We start from the raw sequence: 22,810 nt of genomic DNA, 5'->3' as shown, positions 1-22,810 counted from the left end.
TTATGTCTCCCCATTAAACTTTTTCTGAATGTTTCCTATGTACTTGGCAAATCCCTCACTAGCGTGCTTGAGAATTGTCAAGCCAAGCCTCAATTTAATCTCAGCGATCCTCTTGGCCATTCCGATAATATCTATGCCACTTGGTTGAGGTTTCGAGGTTGTACTGATATTTTCGCGCCAATCGAGAGTCGTCTCGCCTAGGTCTACGATGTCTAGTTCTGTAGGCAGCGTGGTGGTCGTTGTTTTCACTGTTGTAGTGGACAAAGCTGCTGATTTTTCCTTGGTTTTCGTTTCTTGACTACTCAGGAATTCACTGCAAAGGGAAAAAGGTAACATTATATCAAAATATCACATAAGCCTACAAAAGTTATTGAAACATTTTTTAAGGTGAAAAACTGTGTACTTGATAGTCTATACTGCGTTGTCTATTTGTTTGTTTATTTACTTCATGATTGAACAAAATTTTATAACAGTGAATCACAAAATTATTGTTCTTTTTTCTGGTTGAAAAAAAAGTTTTTCAATATTTCTCAAAGATACCAAAAAATGGAGCAACCAAGTAATTCAATTGTTACATTTTTACCTCGAAGTAGTAGTCTTTGTCGATGCAGTTGTGGTTATCAATGCCGGTTTTGAATGCTGGTCACTTGCAGCTGTCATGTAGCCCTTGTCTCCATGTTTTTTCTGATGTTGTTTTCCTGGGAGCGCTTCATCAATTATATCTAAAATTTCGTTGCTCAGATCCTCTTCTTGCGCTTCTTCTTTCTTTTCCTTCTCAATCTCGCTTTTTGATGGTATTACTTGGATAACTGAATTCCTTTCTTTTCCTGGAGTCTCAAATCCTGTTATCATCGGCATTAAAGAACCAGGAAGATCGGGAAGAATACCTCTCTTTTTCCGAATCGCTCTGAACAACGTTGATCTCACTTTGGACTCATCATCCAACTTTAGTGACCTCGGACCATGTTCTACAAGTGAGCCACTTGAGTTGATTTTTGCATCCTCAAGATCTCCAGTGGACTGTTCTTCTTTGGCTTTTGAAACTAAAGCCGCTGAACTTTCCACATTCTCGATAGATGAATCCGATGAAGGTGATTCTAGTTTCTTATCTTTAGTTTCATCAACTTGATACTGCAATTTTGGCTCTGCTTCATCTTGTAACTTCACTATATCCATCCTTTTGTCAACTTCGCGCGAATACTCCTTTGGTATATTACCAACGACGAATTGCCGATTGTTTCCAACTCCTGTTTTCCCAACTACCAATCCAAAATCGGTTGGCTGCTGTTGTCGTTGTCGTTCGTAATAATTTGACGTGGTCGACACTTCCGGATATTTAAACTCGGTGTTTCGATAATTCGTTCCATGAGCGGTTGTTTCAACTGCTCTATAAATCACCCGATTTCCATTGTTTTTGATGGTCGGTCCGGGATATCTTGTCGAGGGTTGATGCGAATGTTCCGATGCTGTATATCTGTAATAGTTGGGACTTTTTTCACCAATGCGATACTTTGTCTCATAATTTTGACCTCCTGTCATGCCTGAGTAAACTTTGGACAGAACTTCTTCTTCACTCAATCCATAATTTCCTCCGTACTCGTCAATATTGTATTTGTAATTAGGCTCAACGTTATAATTCCTTCGAGCGATTACTCCACCGAATGGATACAGAAAATATGAAGCTAGTCCAAGCCCTAGGCCCACCAATGACATAACACCTACACTAGGCATCACTTCTCGACTTATGAAATTATAAATTTGAGAACTTATTGGTTTTTCAACTTGGGTTTGTTGATTTGGTTTTTTTTTCTTCGATGGTGAAACTTTAGACTCTGGCTCGATTTTTGATTCTTGAATTCCATTAACTTGAAGATCATGAATTGTAATAGAATCACTTGATGTTTGACTTTCTTCATCAGACGGTGCATTGGTTGTTGAAGTAGTTGTCGATGTAGTAGTTGTCTTGCGACGACGATTCTTATTTTTCTTGCGTTTTCCAGGTGAACGAGGTTTTTTCGAAGTCGATGTAATTACAGGGGATGTATTGGAATCTACAGATGGTTGCGTTTGGATTTCGACTTTGGAAACCTCAGAGTCAAAATCGAACTTAACGTCTATTTTAGAATTATTCAAAATATCCTGAGCATCATCTATTTTCTGGTCAGAATTAAGATCACTTATTTTCTCAATCGTAAGCACAGGAGGATTCACACGTATAGGTTGAATCTCAATTTTCGTTGTATCATCAGTGGGCTTTTTCGAATGAACTTTTAAAACATTGTTCACTCGAGTAGGGTTAGGGACTTTTATGATTGGGGATTCCGATTGAGAAAAATTAGCTTTGGACAGAAGAGTGTGGATTGATTTGGATGTTGTTGAAGTCGGGGTAGTTGATTTCTGAACATCAAACAGGGAAGCTCTGATTTTTGTTATAAACATTGGCTTATCAGTGCTTTCAGTATGATTTTGCGACGCTGTTGAAAGTGGTCTAAGAGTAACTTTTTCAATTCTCGATGTGCTTGTAACGGTATCATTACTCAAAGCTGGCCGTTTAGTCGAAAAGTTTTTCATTCTATTTGATGAGTTATTAGGTTTTGGTGACTTATTTATGGTTGAGTTCTTCGGCGTTGACAGTTTTAGCTTTGGTGTGGTACTACTTTTGTTTGAAGATTTTTTCGTTGACGATTTCGCCGTTGTCGAAACAGGTGTAGGCTGAGTGTTCTTTTTATCAGTGGTCTCAGTTTCATCGATGTCATTGTCAAACGATGTGGTCAGTGTGGTAGTGCCTATTTTCACGAAATTCGTAGTGGAACTAGTACTTGTATTCTTCATAACTTTAGTAATAATAGGAAATTCAGTAGTTTTTACAGTAGTTGACTTGGGCTCAGTCTTTCGAATTGGCTTAGTACTAGTAATAGTTTGTTTTACAACACTTGCAGGTAGTTTTGTACTAGTTTTCGATACTATCGGATTGCTCTGGTCATTGGTTTTCGTTTCCGACAAATTACTGTTTTCAGTTGTCGAAGAAACCGGATACAATTGTATCCAAGTAGAAAGCAGGCTTGGCGTAGTTAACTGTTTTTTATCTGCAGTTACAGCAGTCGCCATTTCTTTTTCAATCTCTTCGTCAGTCATGGCAATAGCATGACCAGGATTGGAAATTTCAAAATGTCCGAATTTCGAATTCATTGGAATGCCGAACTTCATTTTAGTCGAATCATCTTCTTCACTGTTTTTATCATTATTTACAACGCCTTCAATTTTCGTTGAGACTTGAACAACTTGCATTGGAGTTTCCATTGTAACAATTTTTTCTTCAGGCATTGGAAATAGATCTTCACGTTTTGTAGAGTTCAATAGCTGCGTTGCAACAGTTCGTAACGATTGGTCCATACTTTGGATGTCCTTAAGCTCACGTGGACGACTTTGCCTGTAAATCAAAAGGAAAATTGAAATTAAATGCAATTCAGCTGATTTATGTTTAATGCGTGTTTCAAAATATTTATGCTATACTAGAAAATAATGTTATTATTGTCTTGTCAATACAATACTGATCATACTAAATTTAAATAAGTTTTGTATGAGAAGAAAGGATTTAAATAATAAATGACAGATTAATGGGTCATATTCTGGTTGAGTTTATTATTTACGAAATTTTTACAAGAATACACTTTCCAGATAAGTGATAATAAGTTAGAAGAGTAAAAACTTTTAAAAAATGTTTATATTATTAAAGATATAATCTTCAAAACATCTGACATTTTTTTCGTTATTTCAATATTCACTTTCAATATTCATGAGGAACAGTAGCGTTATTTCTTTCTCCCAGTTAAAATGTACAGTCAAATGAAAATTTCCTATTAAAAGATACATTTATTAGGATATTAAGGCAATTTGACTATAATAATACATGAGTAGTTTAGAGCTGTAAAATTTTTCTTGTCAGAGCCTACGAAAATCATTAGTATATGGCCAGGTCAATTAATTAGAGGTAAAGTTCTTTTTCCTCCTAAATTTATAATTAAATTATCCAGCCTCTGATACCTTGTTTTCTGAATCTTCCAATCACACGTAAGAGGGGTATGTTCCTCACTTAATATTTAATTCAGCCATAATATGTTCCATTAGCTTTCCTCTTTTTCTCTACTCTCTCTCTCTCTTTCTCTCTGTTTTCCAATTTGAGAACAAAGAAGCCTTCTAATGAAGCCTCTGAGAATGGTAGTTTTCGTTTCTGGTGGCGCATGTTGCCAGGGCAAGCACCAGGCCCGAAGGACAGGGATGAAAAAAATTTTCGTCATTCCATAATTCCGTCAATTATAACATTACTTATATTTCAAAAAATATTTGAAATGGGGAAAACAAAAACTTTTATTAAGTTATTAGAAGTTTCTAAATTCCATGCTCAGAAAAAAATATTTTATTTTTAGTTACTAGCGAATATGACACGATTCTCGGAATACGTGACTTAATCCATGTAATCTGACGTCAGATTCGTGTCCGGGGACCAAAAATACCCCGTAGAATACAGTTTTGATAATAAATACCTAATTTGCCATTTTTTTACCAAAACGTTGGAATATTCGGCCAAAAATGGCACGGTATTTGAAATACGTGATGTAATCCTGGTAATCTGACGTTGTATTAGCAATCAGCGACTGTAAATACCTTCTACAGCATCGTTTTGATGATAAATACTTAGTTTACCATTTTTATGCCAAAAATTTGACTCTGGCCAAAAATGGCACGGTTTACGGCATGCACAACGTAGAGTAATCCGTATAATTTGACTTCAGATTCGTAATTAATGACTAAATATACATTCTAGATGACACCTTCAGGGCAAATAAGCATTTCAACAAAAATTTTATAGTCATTTCTCAGGTAGAGGCAGTTCTTGGCGTATAATATTATATCTCCCCAGCTGAGACCGAATACCACCCCATGACAAACTTAAGTTGGCCGAATGTTCCTTGGTGTCCTACAAAAACGTTACAAAAAGTTATATTGAAATCGGTGCTGTTCCCCAACTTTTCCATGTATCCCGGCTTATTGACTGGACTATCCTGAAAGCTCTCACCAGACAGCTCTTTGCGTTGTTCGAAATCCAATATACAGAAGTAGAACCGTTAAGATGACACACTGAAAAAACTCTTACTACTTAAAAAACACATATTGGCCTAACTTACTAACTTATGTATTGTGAACTTAATCATTGCTCTCACACTAGTCTTATCGTTATTACTGATTCAAATAAGACAATATTTTATACAACAATGGTATTAGTCAAATCAATGTTTTTTTTTTTTTTCGATAAGTAAGTATTTTTAATTAAATAAATCAGTTCAAGCGTCATGCTGGTATACAAAGAAAAGTTCGCAGTCAAAACATCTGACTCATCGCTAATAGTAGAGTAATTTGTCTGCATCTAGATGGCTCTTTTTTGAACAAATTCTGACGTGGCAGCATGAACTAGTCAGCTCGGTTATAGAAACTACACTAGTCCAGGTCACTAATTATATGTTTGAGACTTGTGTTTATATATACATTTATATCACAATTTTTTTTGGTTATTTATTTTAAATCTAATGCGTTTTATATATGTCTCTTTATTCCTGTATTTTTAATTTTATCATAGTTTTCTTATAGTTTTGACTTTTCTCATAGTTTTGATTTTTCTACTAATATATTTCTCATACATCCCCAAATTTTTTTATGAATATCTCCATTGAGGTTTTTTATTCTAAATAATTAATTTAAGATTTTTTTATACAATATTTGTATTTATTCATGGTCATATTTTCATTCTCTTTTTATCTGTTGTTTCTTTGTTTATTTTGATATTACAAATGTGTGAGTACTCACATTATGTTTGTGGTTTTGTTTGTTTTTTTTTTTTTTTTTTTTTTTTCAAAATCTTTAACGTTACATCATCTTAATTTCCCAATATCGTCTCTTAATATTTTGATATTTTCAAGTTTTCTAATTGTTTTTTTTTCATCTTTGTATCTCTTTGTTATTTTTTTTTGTTGACAAATTTTATTTTTATATATGTTATATCAGAAAATATACTACATTATTTTTATGTTTATTGCTATTACTTATTTTTTAATATTTTATTTATCTTATTCTCTGATGCCTTATACCAGTCAAATTCATAACCTCCGGTGAACAATAGCATACGCACATGATATAAATCAATTAGCAGAGCATAAAGAAAGTTTAAAGGGAACGTTAAAATCCCTTAATGAATATTTGGAAAGAAAGAAAATGGTGTCAAGTATTGATAAAACTAAAATACTAGTGTTTGAAAAGAGTAAAATGGATTTAAAAAGAAGGTAGCACTGGAAGGATAAGTTATAAGAAGAGACCAATGAAATAAAATATTTACGATACGTTTCACGAAAGAATGGAAAAACTGTGAAGCATATGATAGACAGATAAAAAAATAGCAGCAATTGCCATAAAAAATACATGGAGTACAGCAGAGAATCTTTAAAAATACCTAAAAAATAAGATGGCTTATGTTGGTTATAATGATCTTAAATTTTACGGTTAATGTTATAATTTATTTAAAGTTTTATTTGGCAACTAATAATAGTGTTAGTATCACCTTTGAAGTTAATATAAAAATTAAAAATTAAATTTAAAAAAATACATACATTTAAATACTATTTATTTGATACAATTAATAGATTGACTTTTGACAAATACCATTCTCAAACAAAGTTATTATATTTAAATTTTAAAATAAAAAAAAATTTAACTCTGAATCGAAAGAAAAGTTACTAAAATTCAGAAATATAGTATATACTATTTTTAAAACAATACACAAGATTTAAGTGAATAGACAAGTTCATAAAGTGATAATTTTTTAAAACAAATTCTTATGCAAAATTAATTAATTCATATGCCAAAGAAGTAAAAAATTATTTGAAACCTGCGACAGTTGAAATTATAATTCAGCAACAAGTTCACCAAGTCCAATGCACATTTGAATAACACAAAGTTTAAAAAATATTGTGTGAATTTCAAAACCAAAAATGCAATACTTTCCGGCATTACAAGACAGTTCTTTTTATTTCAGGATTCTATTTCAAAGAGGTGCTGACATAAAAAAAGTCACTGCTGAAGGCATGCCTCTACTGCATTACGTGAGGACCGCAGAATGTTTATTACTAAAATACAGCGCTGATCCCAATGCGGAGGACTTAAATGGCAGAACTTTACTGCTCAATATTTATCTCAAGGTCTCATATTGTATCGATTATGTGAAAGGGAAAAAAATAGCGAAACTTCTCGTCTGTGCACGAGTGGATTTAAAAGATGTAGTCGAGCAAATTTTGAAAGACAATTATAGAACAACGCATTCTATAAATGGTGGGATCGCTGTATATACAATAGACAAGTTCCAAGATTTCATTTTCAAGGCGCTATTTCAAACAGTACAAAAGTTTCCGATTCCGAATCTACAAGAAATGAATCAATTGTACGGAACCCATCCATTATACGCCAGAAGTTTTACTGAAATTTTGCTCATGAATGAGACGAAATTTCAGAATATTTCTATGCTCGACGTTTTAATTAAAAGTGCAGACTTTCTGCTCAATACTTTTCCACATAAGCAAGTTTTGATGAGTCTATTACCTTTTTTGGTGGAAAATTTAGAACATTTGGATACCTTTAAAGCCATGATGATGGTTAAATGTGTATGTTTAAGTACTAGATTGACGTTGGAGTACATAGCAGCTGACGTGATGTGCAACAATTTCCCTGCTTTTTGTTACAATCATAATACGGCCTATGCCATTTTACGCCATCTCGATGTACAGAGCCTTAGAAATGTTATTAGTATGGATCTTAAGGTATTTAACAGAATGCAGGATTACTTACTTACTGCAAAAAACATACAGTGATGTGTTGAAAAATTTTAGTGATCTGGATAACAATGTATTTTTGGGACTTATAAAAAAAAAATCAATAAATAATTTTTTCGAATGTGTAAACATCACTTTCATGTTAATTTTAATTTCTTAAATAAGTTGTGTTGTACAATGACTTGCATTATGAAATCTAACACAAACTCTATGGATATAATTCAAGTAAACATTAAAAAGTAAAATCTTATTTTCATACTAAATACTTTTTTTTTTTTTGCAAATTTTCACTGAAAATTTGTCAACAAAAACCTTTTATAACCTGAGAGTAAGAATTCTATAAACCTACTGCCTAGTTTTATTTTAGCCACATTTCATTAACATTTCTCACGAATTAGATATTATTATTAGGATTATAACGTATTTTTTTCATAGGGGTCTTTACTTTTTTTTAAAATGATTATTCACATGAAGTTCATAAAAAATAGAATTAACAGAGGATCCAGAAGTTAAAAACTCACATATTATTCTCCAAATTGTTCCTGAAAATCAATTAAACACGTAGTCTCATGAAAACTGTCAAGAAATTGACTATAACTCCCAAAAGGACATCAGTATTTCTCAGAAAGTTTTGATTTGAATGATTCAGAGCTTAAAATAAGTTTTACACTTTTATAAGATTGTCATAACGATTTTTTGTTTTTCAAAACTAATTTTTTTATATTCTTTGGGTAACATAATTTGAATTTGAATTACAAATCAAAATCATACTACTTTCTAACGTAAAAAAAAAACTTTAACTCATTTCTCTAATCACCCTCATATATTTTTTGTCCTTTTTTTTATTAAAAAAGTAATTATTTTCTCATAAGTTTTATTACATGATCTTATGGGCAGATTCTATTGATCCAGAGCTAAAAATAATTAATTTTATATGATTATAGCAGCTCAGACATATTAATGTACTTTAATATATTTTCAAGGATCTTGAAGCAATTTATTGATTATCAAAAATCGTTTACAGCAATTTGTGGGTGAAAAAATTCAAATATTCTTTTAAAAATAATTTAATATCATACAGCATAGCATAGTAACTACGTAATTATGCTGTGTTTATAATCAAAATTCTAATGTAAAAATTACCTCATACGTCTAAGACTATATGTTGTATACTAAGTTTAGGCCTAAAATAAATACACTACGGAAAGAGGTATATATTATTACTAAAAAAAAATTTAATAAATTGAGAAAATGTTTTCACTTCTGTACTGGTAGTGTGACATACTTACATGAAGAACTATTTCCACACAATCAGTTCATGAATATTTAAAGATATGATTAACAAGTTAAATGTTTTGATAAAATTAATTACTCAGTTTTTAATAATTAACCCTATTTTAATAATTATGAGTCCGTAATTGGCAATTCATACTTACCTAAAAGTAAATTAATTCTGTAAGACTATTATGTAAGTAAATAACATGCATATGGGAGAGCATTGTAAAAACGGTAATTTTTATTTTTCTCTTGTAACAATTAAAATCTTTGTTAGTTATAAAAATTTAATTATTAATAAAACTCTATGGTAGGAAATAATATATAATTTATATGACAATATTATTAACACAAGATTCTTGCAGTGTTTCTTAAAATTAACAACAACGCAAATGTACAATGCTGTTTTTCAGGTTTTCCAAATAATACGTTTAATGTGTCAATTGCTTTTTAATCACTCCTAAATTCTTTTTTTTTCAATATACATTATTTTAAATCATTTACCAAATAGTGTAATACAATTTGAAATTGGTTCTTTCAAAGGTGATTAAAACAAAGAATAAATTTGAAACGTATGATGTTGCGTGCTTCAACAATTTATAACAATTAAAACGTTCTTTTTAATTTCAGGCTCCTATGATTATTTATTATAATTAAATTGCGAAATAAATAGTCCAGTTTTTAACTTTATTCGTACACATTATAACCAGACGCATTAGTAAATAATCAAACACATGCAGATTTCTCCGATTTATCTAAAATTATTTTTTGCCTAAATAAATAATTATAGTGCAAGAATAATGAGAACAAAAATATAATATGCATTTTAAATTAATAACGCTAAGCAATGTATAAAACTTAAACAACATCGCCATTTAACCAAAATTAATCGAATACTCTAAACAAAACCTATATCTATTGATATAATAAATATTAACAGAGGGTCATTATTTTTAACTGAATTTGTAATAAAATAAGAACGTAAGATTTTATTATTAATTCAAAAAATGGAGGCGATGCTAAAAATTTTTCGTCCACTTATCTGATCGTATGATATTAATACGCTGTAAATTTATCACTACTTTAATACAAAACTTACAAAAATTTGTCCACTTAACAATATTCAGTTCCTATGTAGTGGTAATTAATTATAACTAATGCTTAATGCTATATTCAAATGATTAACCGATTAACATGTGTTAAATATCACTTAGACTATCCTGTTGGTTGGATTGATTTGAAAAATACAAGCACATTTTGAAGTACCCCGTTAAGTTTGGAATGAGAAAGGGACAAAAATCAACTTTGTATCTTCAAGAGTCAATAATGATTTTGTACTGTTTTAACAACATGCGTAATTAACAACTTCCGTGATTAAACGTTAAATAATTATTGTCAAATAAACCCCGATAATATCGATTCCTTCATGGCTTTTAAAGTTTAATTAAAATGAAAATCTTAGGACAACGCTATTTTACAGATTGCTCGTTGATCCACGGAAGTTACAAAAAATCGTAAGATCAAGGGCATTATAAAAAGTGCGAATTTTTCAAATCATTTATTACCAAACTATCTTTTTCGCTTCTTCTTTCTTCGTCTACCTTTCCACTCATTAAGATGTCTGTACTTGTGTATAGAACTATGAACGACATCGTGTAAACTTGGATGGTATTTATGTTTCATTTTATAATTATTTTCATGCCAATTTCTCCCCAATTCTAACGAGCCTGGAAACGCAAATGGAAATATAAAGGCAGCCACTCCCACTATTCCCGCGGCAAAAGCAATAAACGGTGCTACAGCCATGCCGAATATTCCGTAATTAATTGGATTGAGGTCACTTACATAGTTAAATACCGAAGTTATGGAATCTAATAACCCTACTGGTGACAAAGCTTCCACCAACTCGTCATCGTCGTCGTCCTCATCATCATTAAGAGTAGATATTAAACCTGTCTGTCCTAGTCCTCCAGATCCTCCAGGACCTGTATTAGCTGGTAAATTTGATAACGGATTCGGAATATTTGGTAAATTAGGAATATTGGGCAAACTCGGCAATGAAATTGATGCCGGTACTTCGTTTGCCTGGCCACTTCCAACTTCACCAGGTGCAGCCGCTGGCCCTGACGATAGAACTTCTTCAGCAGCAGGACTTAAAGTCGTTGAGTCAGCGGAGTCTACGCCATTGTCACTAGTAGCCTCTTCCGCGTTTGTACCATTAATTCCATTGCCTCCTTCGTTTGATCCGAGCAAAGATGTTCCATTCATATTCGTGTCCGCAGAGTAATCTGGTCCAGAATCCTGACTGTCTATTTCGTTCACAACATTAGTAGAGACACTACCTCCCTCGCCCATGTTAATATGAGTACCTTGAATAACTTCGAACATAGAAATTTCAGGTACTTGTTGTATAGATTGACCAATTCCAGATCCATCTAATTGTAGTTGGCCGTGCAGATTCTCATGCACATTATGATTGTGCTGATGATGATTATGATTCTCATGATTGGCGAGTTCGTTTGGGATATCCGGACTATCGACATAAGAAGTTTTTGATGCTTCCGTAGTACTTGAAAAAGAGTCCGAAATACTTGCAGATGGTTTAAACACGTGTGTATTCAAAAGATGTGAATTAATAACGATATTCAAATCCGTACAACCTTCCTTACTTTCGATTGTGTTGTTAATTTGTGTAATGGAATTTATCAAAATCGTGGGGCAATCTGAATCAACTCCCAAAATTTCTGGCGTTGGATTTTTCTCTGCTGTATTATTTGTAGAATCACCTTTATCCATCGTAAACATAATATGAACATTTTGTGGAGGTCTAGTACCAGCCGTCTTTATTCGATTGATTTTGTTTGTGTTTGTTGGTTTGATGACGGTTACATTGGGCTTACGAGAACCCGCATTCAAAATATGAAAAACTGTATTTTGTACAACTTCCGAGGAAGTTTGAAATTGTGAGTTGAGCTTATTAGTTCCTAAATCGTCTAAAAGGTTGTCAATTTTCATTGTTGTGTCAACATCGATAAGATCATTTGGTACAGTTGTAACTTCAACAACTGGAATTTTCGACCAGTGCACCGATGGTAGCATCTCAGGGCTTTTGATTAATGGCTCCCGATTTGATGTCTTCAACGTGCCTGTAGTCATTTTATTATTATCTTTTTCCTCAACAGAAAAAGTAGTGTACTTTTCGTAGTTGAAGAGATCTTGAACATTTTGCATAGCTTCATTTGGCCAGTTTTTAAATTCCGCGCTGGATGATTGTGGTTTTACCTTAAAATTTGTTGAGTTTTTACGAGTACTGTATCCAGGCCTGATGCTTTGCGGTATAATCCTTACGAGAGTCCTTGATTCAATTTTTCGTTGTCCTCGATATAACTTGTTAGAATCATCAGGATTTTGGGTTATATAAACTGGGATTTGTTTGGATTTGGATCGTTGTACAGATACAATATCTTTTTGTTTAGTCAAACTTCTGTCTAAAATTGCAGTTTTTGGTGTAGTGGATGAAATAATTGATACAGGGATCGAAGGATGAAATGGAATGTAAGGAATCGTTAGTGGGTTGTAGTTGCCAAATCGCCTAGCAACCCACTGACGATTATGATTCACAGGTCCTCTACCAATGTCATTTCGAGGATTAACAAAAGACAAAGCACCGAGAGGAAGATAATTTTTTTTTTTATCTTCAAAGCTCAAGCCTGGAAACGTAGAACGTCCCACCTTACCTGACTTATTGCTACTACTACCATACTTATGACTATTAATACTGATATCGCGTTTTCTATCGGGAGTAAGTGATATTGAAGCTGTCTGCCTCGTCATTGTCATCATGTACCTGCTATCAAGACTCCCATCCGTATAAGCTGCTCCAAGTGTTGCTGCCGTGACTTCCTGTGGGTTGTCCAACGGATCTGTAAAATCATAGAACAGAATAATAAGATTTTTCAGTCGTATAACGGTAATATTAAAGTATTACGTCACTCAGAACTTATTTTTGGTAAACGGAACTTTTAAGTTACTAAATTATCAGAACTTAGTTATTTCTGAAGTACTACAATATCAATGCCAAATAATAAGTTTCCATGTCTGGTTAAAAATCGGAGTTTCTTGCTAATCAAAACATTTTTTTTCTTTCGAGTACCATCGACAAATAAATATTTTTTTAATTTATTTAATTTTCATACACAAAAATTAGGTTCTTCATTCTATAAAACATTTAACACAAAGCACGTGAATTAAGCGTAAGTTAAAAAATTGAGCGTATTTATGTTAGAAGTCATTTAATAACCACGATAAAAAATTTTCTGATACAGTAAACAGTTTTTTTATTTATACATACAATCATTTGGTTTTTTTTTTACCAGATTTCGACTTTTGATTCTAGAATGTCATAAAAATTTTTTAATTAATTTGATCTGTGTCATGAAATTTCCTCTGGAAACCTTATTAACGCTTCTAATCAAGAAATTTCCTGTTGAGTAATTTTCAAAATATTTCACTGCAATTCTGTACATACTTTGGAGTTATCGTTACGTTATACCATTTTAATAGAAATATATGGTATTGATACGAATATAGTAGTAGTTTTATATATAATTTCTTAAAATGCATCACCGAAAAAGTGTAATTTAATTTAATAACACTGTGACTTTGTATTAAAATTAAATTTGGCAGAAAATTAAAACTAAAAGTTGACTAATTTTTGCTATCAAGAAGTCATGATATAATACAACATGTTAAGTGTAAAAAATTAAGTTACAATTGCTACAATTACTTAACAAATTACTACATGTGTCTTACCAGGATCTCCAGGCCTTCCATATCCTCTGCTCGCGACGGCGAGCAGAATCGCCACTGTCACTAACCTGAACCGCATTTTTACACTGCAACATAAAAGTAAAGGAAATTTTATTTTTGTAGAACATGCATTAGTTCTTATGTTAAGTAACTATCATTTCATGAGAGTATTATTTTAATATAATATGATTATAAAAGATGAATTTTTATGTATGAATTACTATTTTTTTAGTGAGGGTTCATCATAAAGTTTAATTTTATACCACAAAAAAATAATACGAATTTCAAGTGCAGTAAGTAAAAAGATATCTCTTGTAATATTTCTAATAGTTTTACTATTCAAAAAATTATTTAATAAATCCATACGTAGAAGAAATTTTTGTTCGTGCTTAAACATATAGCATTAAATAAAGATTAAAACTTTTTTGTAAATTCTAATTTTCTGTTAAAATGATCACTGTACTAGAAAGCCAGTTGAAACTTTACACATATATTTTATTTTCATCCCAAAAACGATGCAACGCGATCTTAATGGAAAGTTATTTTCCAATAAACCATCTAAACCTCTTCCAGCCGACAGTGACTTTGCCCGTTGAGCTGGCCAGGTGCTCGCTTCTCTTCGAAGAGGAAGTCCCTGGTGGTACAGGCAGCACCAGAAAAATCGGCATTTAGTTATAAAATCGGATGAGCGGTTTTTCAGCATCCTGGGTACTCATCTCATCAAAGAAAATTCGAAAATAACACCTCGAGAACTTTCGACAAGATATGAACCCACGATCCCTCAAGTATCTCTGAATAGGAGGCTAGCATGCTAACCACAAAGTCATCGAAGCTCTTTTTCTTTCCCTAGTATCGTGACTTGCTATTTAACAAGTTTTATCATCGGTTTTTCCATATCTCTAAACTTGATAAGTTTTCTGTACAATGCTATCAACATGTAAAAATCTAATAAATAAGTAAGCATTATGAATTGTAAGAACAAAGCAATATGTTGCGTATAAAACGTTTACGCATTCGTTGTTACGGTTATTTGATATAAATATTTAAATTAGTTTTAGAAATCAGTTTTTTGGACAACGCTTCATGTAGGCAGTCAGTAAGTCGGTAGACTTTTCATCCTTAATATAAATTTTCATCTGTAACGGCTAAGCCGAAAAAATATTTAAAAATCTATCAAGTTACGTGTCATCCTAATCAGAGGTTTGTCAAGTGCAAATAATCCTGTTTTTTTTTTTTTTTTTTTCTTGTTAAAATTCGTCTGGTAACAATAATTTTTTTAATACTCAGTTTACAAGGTTTGGTAACGAGAAAACTTTAAGTAAAAATTATGTACATGCGCTCATTTGAAAAAGCATTCTGAGTTTCGAAAGAGAGACGATAATCTGCTTTCCTGAACTGTTCTTTGTCTTGATAACTATCATTTAAAAAAAAAAAAATTCTTACGAGGTTTAATATACAAAGTAAATTTTAAGTAAAATTTCAATAGTGGGCGAAGAAAGAAAATTTCTAAAACGATCCATTAAAAACACATTATGTACATGCGCTTATACGAAAAAGCGTTCTTTGTTTCAAAGTCAAGACCATAACTTGCTTATCTAAATTTCTAAACTATGCTTTGTCTTGTAAGCTACTATTTCATGTTTAATAAAAAATACTCTAACAAAGAAACGGATACTCCAGTAAATACTGTACTGTAAAAGATAGTGAGAAGTTGTACGTTGACGTGGGAGCCAATCGTAAATTGACACCAGCTCAACACAAGTCACGTGGTTCTTTGCCACTAATATAAAAGACAGGCAAGTATTTTTGGAAACAGTCGATATTCGTCAAGTGTTGGGTGCAAACAAAGTAAGTACTGATTATAGATATTGAGCAACTTTTTCCTTCTTCACTTTTTAAAAGCAAATCCTCAAATGGTTCCAACAAACATTGATTTCAATCTTTTTTTTCTCTCATCAAACATAAAAATTTTTTCAACCCCTACGTATTTACTAAAACCAAAGTATTGAAAGCATCAAGTACATGGTTTTGAAAACATAATTATTGTTTACGTTACCTGATCAATTTTTCAGAAGAGCCACCTAGGACTAGGATACACAAAGAAAAATGCTATTTCTCACGAAAGCCCTCATGGCCATCGGTCTACTGGGCACTTTGGGACAGGCTGTCGACGTCCAGACTTCACCTATCAATCTCTTCAGATTTTTTACCTCTACGTACTACGCCGGGTCCCAAAACTGGGATCAAAGTTTGACACATATGGCTTGCTCCTTAAATAATGTGTGGTACAATGCCGATTGTTGGTTCAAGTTGAAGATGCCAAATGGCACACAAACAAATTGCAAAGTAGAGCTCGCAGTGCCAAAGAATCATCATATCGACTTGGGCATGATCCACCCCATGAATCTCAAGAATATGTCTATGGGGAATAAAGCCGAACTTGAATGGCACTCCATCGAAATGAACGATCATCTCGAACATCACAAGTGGATCAGCTTCGTCGACATGGACAATTGCACCTACGCTCAAGAAGCCTTTCAGAATACTTTTTCTAAGCATTACTCTGAAAGTTTTTCACACAGTTTCAACGCAATGTATCAAAATGACGACGAGAGCCTCTCGTACGTGATGTGCAATAACCATCATAATAAGGACAATATCGATTGTTTATTCACGCTGGTATCTGTAAACGGCCAAGAAAAGCGATGCAGCGAAACACTTTACGGTTATAAAGGATACTCTGTGTATTTAAAAAATCCAGGAAATTTTAATGGCATGCTAGGGGGCAAAAAGGTCGTGCTTCACTGGTACAGGTATGCAGGTGACAAAAATTCCGAAGGAATCACAAGTATATGGAAAGAATGGAAAGTTAGTATCATCGACATGGACAACTGCAAGAACTTCGTCCAGTTAGATTTTAATAGTGTTGGAGATGATATTTCTGGGTTTAATGTCCTAGTTTATAACGACAGCTTCGACGTCTATGTCAGAAGCAGAGAATTATGCCACCAGCAATACGACATGTGCATCCTCCGATACGATCACAAAGGTAATAATTTATCAAAAATTAACATATCGTGGCAAGATAATATGTATAGATCAAAGATACCTGATAAATAATAAACTGCACTTTTATGATTCCTCAATTACTTTCAGGTCAGCTGATTGGTGATCCAATCTCCTTTGATTTGAAGATTTATCACCAAGGCAACACGATGATCGTGGATAGACTCAATTCGAGTAGCGGTGGACTATTCACCGAAATCGACTATCATAATCTTTATCCTGCAGATGGTTATCACTTGATAACTACCCGCCTCATAAGACCCGATGGTTCCCAGACCGAACTGTTCAAAAACCACTTCAGGCCAAGCGGTCACTTGAATTACGAACAATCGGAATCGAGCGATAATGGGTACTACTCACTTTGTTCTCCGCATAAAGAGATGGACGGCATCGAGACTGACAAGCTCCGCTGTATACAATACAAAGTGGATGGACATCAACTGATGAACACTACAGTGCCGCTAAAGGAGTGGTCAAGACTTCTAAAAATATTCAATCTGCGCCACGGAGGTATAATACTTGTCTATTTCGACTACAATGACACAGCCGTACGTGAAATCTTCCGACAGCACATAGAATCGGCGGTAAGTGTGATACTGTCTAGCTCAAAAATTAATTGCCTGAGAGATGTATTCTTTAAATAATTATTGTCGATTACTCATTAAACTCATATTATGCTACAATGTATAACAAAGAAAAAAAGTAAATTTGGAAGGCAGTCCAAATAAGAGCATGGGTCTCAAGTATACCTCTCAATTGAGAGTAATGTAGAGGTGTTACAATAGTTTATAGAGATAACGGACGGTCAGTTACTGCTATTGAGATCACGGGTCAAAGTTGGCATGACATTAATATTTATCCTCACAGATTAGAAGTTTTAATAAAGTAACTTAACTACAAGCCTTCGTACTACTTCATCAATTTTTAAAAAGAAACGCTTTTCCTTTTTTACTTTTTGCTAATGACATTTATCTTTATTTTACCGAACTGCAGATTATTAATGTCAAAATCAAGATATTGGAGAAAAATGGGCTTATCAAGACGGAAGCTAATCTAATCGACCTTGATTTACGTCTCACAAACTCGAACATGGACAAACGTTTTGAAGACATTTTGATCAACCACTTGGAAACAGATGTGGAGTACTGTTTTTATTTTGCCTACACAAGAGAGCACTATATGGTGCCAACAGTCTTCGAATACCTAAAGAAGTGTGTGAATAAATTTTAATTCACAATTTTCCACGTTTATGCCCGAGAAGAATCAATTTTTTATTCTCAGATTATGGAAAATGAGAGTAAGAAATCATTTACAACCATAGAATTTTTTACGTCCGTTTAAGTAAAATAAAATAAATTTTCTTACACTTCAAAATAGAATATTTGTCATTTTTATATATTTTCCTCTTATACCCACTTATTTTTATGTCATTCGAGATTTTTAGAAGTGATTGCAAAGGTAACTCTAATGAAAAAAACCATGTGATTTTACCACATAGTAAAAAACGCGTGGTTTTAGTATATGGTTTTAGTCATTTACCACATGGTATTGTCTCAAATAACCATAAGGTTTTTAAAAACCATACAGTTTTATGAAAATCATACAGCTGTTAAAAACCATGTGTTTATTTGAGACACAGCCATGTGGTAAATGACTAGAAACCATGTGGTAAAACCACGTATTTTACCATGTGGTAAATCACATGATTTTTTTCAATAGAATAAATATAATAAATATACAATAAATATATAATTAACACATAAAAAGATGTACCTATACAATATGCTCTTAGGACAAAGATTTGCGAAAAGAAATCCATTAAGATATTTATATATATTCTACACTTACAGAAATGTTACTACAATTATTTTTATAATAATACTTGATTTTTTAGCAAATTTCATATTCAAGTCCCCTCGAAATTCGTCGATTTTTTATCTGAGGTATAAATTTTTTCAAGTAAAATCCAAACATAAGAAATATAAGGAAATTAGTTAAATGGACAAATGTACGTGGGTTTGGCGAAACCAAATTATTGTTCTAATTTGTACAGTAAAGAACTCACTTGAGGTTCTCAAGTATCTAGTATTTAACATATATATCTTTATTTTAATAAGAAATAAGAATAATGAGTTACCAGTATTCAAATTAATCTCAAAAATTTCTAGAAAAAATATTGGAACTTGAATCGGTATATATTTATAAGCTCCTGTGAGAAATACTTTTTCCACTGACGACTGTTTAATACAACTATCTGAACTGGATTTAAAAAATAAACTATTCGTATTTCTATTGTAAAAATTTCCAGATTTTCTCATCGATAAGTTTCTACAAAATTTTATTTGGAATGTAAAAAAAAACTCTTGCTTAAAAAGTAACAATATACGTGATAGAGTTACGAGGGAAGTCTTAATGCATTGTATTAAATCTCTATGCAATCAAATTTAGGCATTTTTCTGTTAATTAAAACAGTTCTAAGGTGATGGAGAATAGTCACTAGGATTTAAATGGCATAATTACTTTTATAGCACGACATTTAACTCGTATTTAGCTTCGAGCTAATTGCTCACGCATGAATACACGGTCATTACATGAAACTTGCTGGAAATCACACTGACACTTTATTGAGAAGAAATAATTCACATTAAAATGACGATTATTATCATTATTACTTAAGTGTTATTCAATTAAAATCGAAAATCAGTACATTTAAGTTGTTAAAATTTTCTTGTTTTTTTAAGCTCGACATTGACCACTATACTCGACTAGTGTGATTTGATAGGTATAATGAACGGCCATTAAAACAAATGCATTATGGGCATTCGTGCAGTGTTCAAAAAAAGCTTGAGATTACGGTATAGTTACAATTTGGGGACTCACTGAAATCAAGGAATGGGACAAATAAAGTATACATACGTTTTTGTTTACGAATTTTATTTTTTGAACTCATCAACTTAGAGAAGTGGGATACATTAAAATATAAAATTAACTTTCAACAGTACAATTGGATTGAAAAATATTTGATCAGTTGTCGGTACGGTTCTCCGTTAAAGAATCAAGCAGGTTCTTTAATTTTTTTTTTTTAATACTTTTAATTGTTGCAATTTTAATACTTTGTAAAATTACTCACCATACATTTATTAATTTGAAAAATGTAAATTTTAACAAATCCATCCTCTTATGATGCAAAAGGAATGTTGAGCTTAATTTTTTTTTTGGTTTATTATTTTATTTAGAAAAATAAACGATAAAAAATATTTTCATGTTTGGCTTATCTTATTTTTATATAGAATAAGCAATTGGGTAAGACAGTTAATAAAAAAAAATTCCTAAAATGGTGTGTACTGAAAAAGTAGCTTGTAGCTTTTACCCGTAATATCTTGCCTCCCATTATCCTGGTGCATTTCAAAAATTTCAATAAAAACCAGAACTGCCTTGAAACACGTAAGCTTTATTTTCACTTACAGACATATGCTTGCTCGTGGAACACTTAGCGTAGTGGAGAAATCGTGGGTGCTTAATTTCTTGTGACGAAAATAAATTCGGCCGTTTCTCATGCACTGTGGGTATCGTGTGAAAAATTAATTTCACTTAGTACAAGAAAACGCGCTTTTGTGGATGTAACATGATTATTAGAAAAGCAAATGACTTCATAGAGTTATTTTGTATTTATGATCATTGTTGTTCAAGACCATCCATCGAGAGCTGCGATTTCTTTCTCGATTTATTGAGTGGGACGCGAAAATAAAAATACTGATTTATTTTAATTAGTTTAAAAAAATAATGTAATTCAATTGACTTTAAATTCAATATCCATACAAATGGCGAATGGATTAATGGCAAAACGCCATGTATCAATCGAAAAAATTTTCTATCTACTCGTACATGCTCTGACTTCAAACAGACATATTTTGAAAGATCTAGTAACAAGAACTCCATTCCTTACGAATCTGTTATTTATAAATATGCAATGAGAAATTTTTCTGTTCAGTGGTAATAAATGCTTATTTTTTTGCAAAATGTTTATGTCACAATTTTTACTTTTGTCCACCTTGTTTAAGGGGGAAACCTTGAAGTTTCTTGTCCCATCTGATACCTACAATGTGATAGTAGTACTGAATACGTGCCTATGTATACTTTAAAAACCAGTAATCTAAATCACGAAAAAGTGGACGTACCTTGAAAGAAAAAAAAAAAAAAAAAAAAAAAAAAAAAAAAAAAAAAAAAACCTACTTAAAAACCAGGGGTTCTACAAACATTTTAAAAAATTAAGTCATAAAGTGCGCTATTTCAAGAATGTTTCTCAATCCCAGCATACTTGATATGATACCTTTCGTTAATACTCCTGCATAATCTTAATTCTTACAATCTCGGTTGTATGGTGATTCAAACAAAATGAGATTATTTCCAAAGGTTTGTCACAGGTACAATTTTTGTTAATTTTTCGACAATACTATACCAAATTCTATAAAAAATGATGACGTTTTTAATCTACAAATATTCATTTGACCTGAGCAAAATTTATCTCAATCATGATTGATGTACCCAAGTCCAAAAACTATACTCCCATCGTTCGCTGCATTGCTTTAGCCGCGAAATATTATGAATAGCAAGCCGAAACAATAACATGAAGCACACGTGCAGGTCAAATCTGACGTACCAAGGCCCCCCGCCCCGACCGACATACACGTCCGTATTCGGCCCACGTTGGCCATTCGGAATTCGATGCCGGCACTGAATACAAACGATCGTTGAAACTGCATCCTTGCAAGGCTATGTCCGTTCGGCCAAGGACATTCCACGCACCCGCGAAGGTGGAGAATGTCCAATGAGCTGTTCCACCTCGTCAGGTGCCTCATCAATTGCCGATCCGGTCCTATCGAAGGAAACTCGCGCTAGTTTTTGGGTGCAAAATTTATAGGTAATTGTCGAGTGGATGACGATGAGCTTTTTTTGGCATTTACAATGGTTTTGGTGGAATGAACGTGTAGGTTCAAGGGAGTCCGTGGAAGAGAATATATATACCTAATCGTGCGTCATTGGAAGACGTCAAAAGTGTCATTGATATTCAAGTAGTGGACACAAATGATTTACATTGTGATTTTTCCGTGGGTCGTTAGAACTTATGATTTTCGTGGTATCAATTGACCATAGGTTATTTAGATTTCCCTTTTGTGACTCATACGTATAGGTAAATCTGTAATGATAATTTGTACAATGCACCCATGGACTTTTTCACCGAATGAACCTATGGTCCAAATGGCTTTAATAAGAAAAAAAAAAAAAAAAAAAAAAAAAAGGCAAAAAGATTATCATGGCATTATGGTGTATTTTATGATCACAATTCTTGAAAAGTGCTTCTGCTGCCGGAAACTTTGTTAATCCGAAGTTGAGTTCCAAATTGGTTCGAATAAAATGTTTAAACTCAGATAGAAGACTCATCTAGTTGTCATTACCTATAATTTACTCGTGACCACGTTGTGAATGATGGATCTTATAGTTTTGTAAGCGTTGAAAATTTCGTTTTTGAACGTGTAAATTTAAATAAATTGACAATAACGATTAATGTGCTGAGAACCACTAACGATCGCCAAATTTTTTCAAGGGTAACGGATAAAGGGTCGCCTTTTGAGGAAATCCATTAGAACGAAAACCAAAAAAATTCCCTGAAACTAGTTATGACAATGAAAACACTTCGCCCCAAAACTTGAATTTCCCGAACAATATCCACATTTGAAAAAACAGCACCAGCCATGTCTACAACAAATTAAAGACGTGATGCTGAA

At 32.6% G+C, this 22,810-nt stretch overlaps 2 protein-coding genes across 2 annotated transcripts; one reads left to right on the top strand and one right to left on the bottom strand.

Moving 5' to 3' along the window:
• Positions 1-14,037, bottom strand: LOC106642044 (uncharacterized). The gene is made up of 4 exons (XM_089597272.1): positions 13,962-14,037; positions 10,777-13,072; positions 584-3,430; positions 1-313 (listed from the first exon to the last, which is right to left on the bottom strand). Exons 1-4 carry the CDS (start codon positions 14,035-14,037, stop codon positions 1-3), a joined length of 5,532 nt encoding a protein of 1,843 aa, XP_089453398.1.
• A 1,652-nt stretch (positions 14,038-15,689) lies between these two features.
• On the top strand, positions 15,690-18,381 carry LOC149373375 (uncharacterized). Its single transcript, XM_089597328.1, has 4 exons — positions 15,690-15,806; positions 16,031-17,007; positions 17,115-17,608; positions 18,018-18,381. Exons 2-4 carry the CDS (start codon positions 16,065-16,067, stop codon positions 18,252-18,254), a joined length of 1,674 nt encoding a protein of 557 aa, XP_089453454.1. The 5' UTR covers positions 15,690-15,806; positions 16,031-16,064; the 3' UTR covers positions 18,255-18,381.
• The last annotated feature ends 4,429 nt before the right edge of the window (positions 18,382-22,810 follow it).

This window comes from Copidosoma floridanum, unplaced genomic scaffold (genome assembly GCF_036245765.1).
Source record: "Copidosoma floridanum isolate Cflo_tuat_1 unplaced genomic scaffold, Cflo_Japanese_pri ptg000032l, whole genome shotgun sequence".
Classification (NCBI taxonomy): Eukaryota; Metazoa; Arthropoda; class Insecta; order Hymenoptera; family Encyrtidae; genus Copidosoma; species Copidosoma floridanum.
Note: the sequence above shows the minus strand (reverse complement) of the source record. Positions and strands in the feature narration are given on the sequence as shown.

What these genes read in the sequence shown, in the direction of transcription:
- LOC106642044 (XM_089597272.1), bottom strand. Translation starts at nt 14,037, where the DNA reads ATGCGGTTCAGGTTAGTGACAGTGGCGATTCTGCTCGCCGTCGCGAGC. An exon ending in TGGAAGGCCTGGAGATCCTG is followed by an intron (nt 13,073 to 13,961) that starts GTAAGACACATG and finishes ATGATTTTACAG; the next exon opens with ATCCGTTGGACAACCCACAG. An exon ending in GTTCATAGTTCTATACACAA is followed by an intron (nt 3,431 to 10,776) that starts GTACAGACATCT and finishes TTTGATTTACAG; the next exon opens with GCAAAGTCGTCCACGTGAGC.
- LOC149373375 (XM_089597328.1), top strand. Translation starts at nt 16,065, where the DNA reads ATGCTATTTCTCACGAAAGCCCTCATGGCCATCGGTCTACTGGGCACT. An exon ending in CCTCCGATACGATCACAAAG is followed by an intron (nt 17,008 to 17,114) that starts GTAATAATTTAT and finishes AATTACTTTCAG; the next exon opens with GTCAGCTGATTGGTGATCCA. An exon ending in GACAGCACATAGAATCGGCG is followed by an intron (nt 17,609 to 18,017) that starts GTAAGTGTGATA and finishes ACCGAACTGCAG; the next exon opens with ATTATTAATGTCAAAATCAA.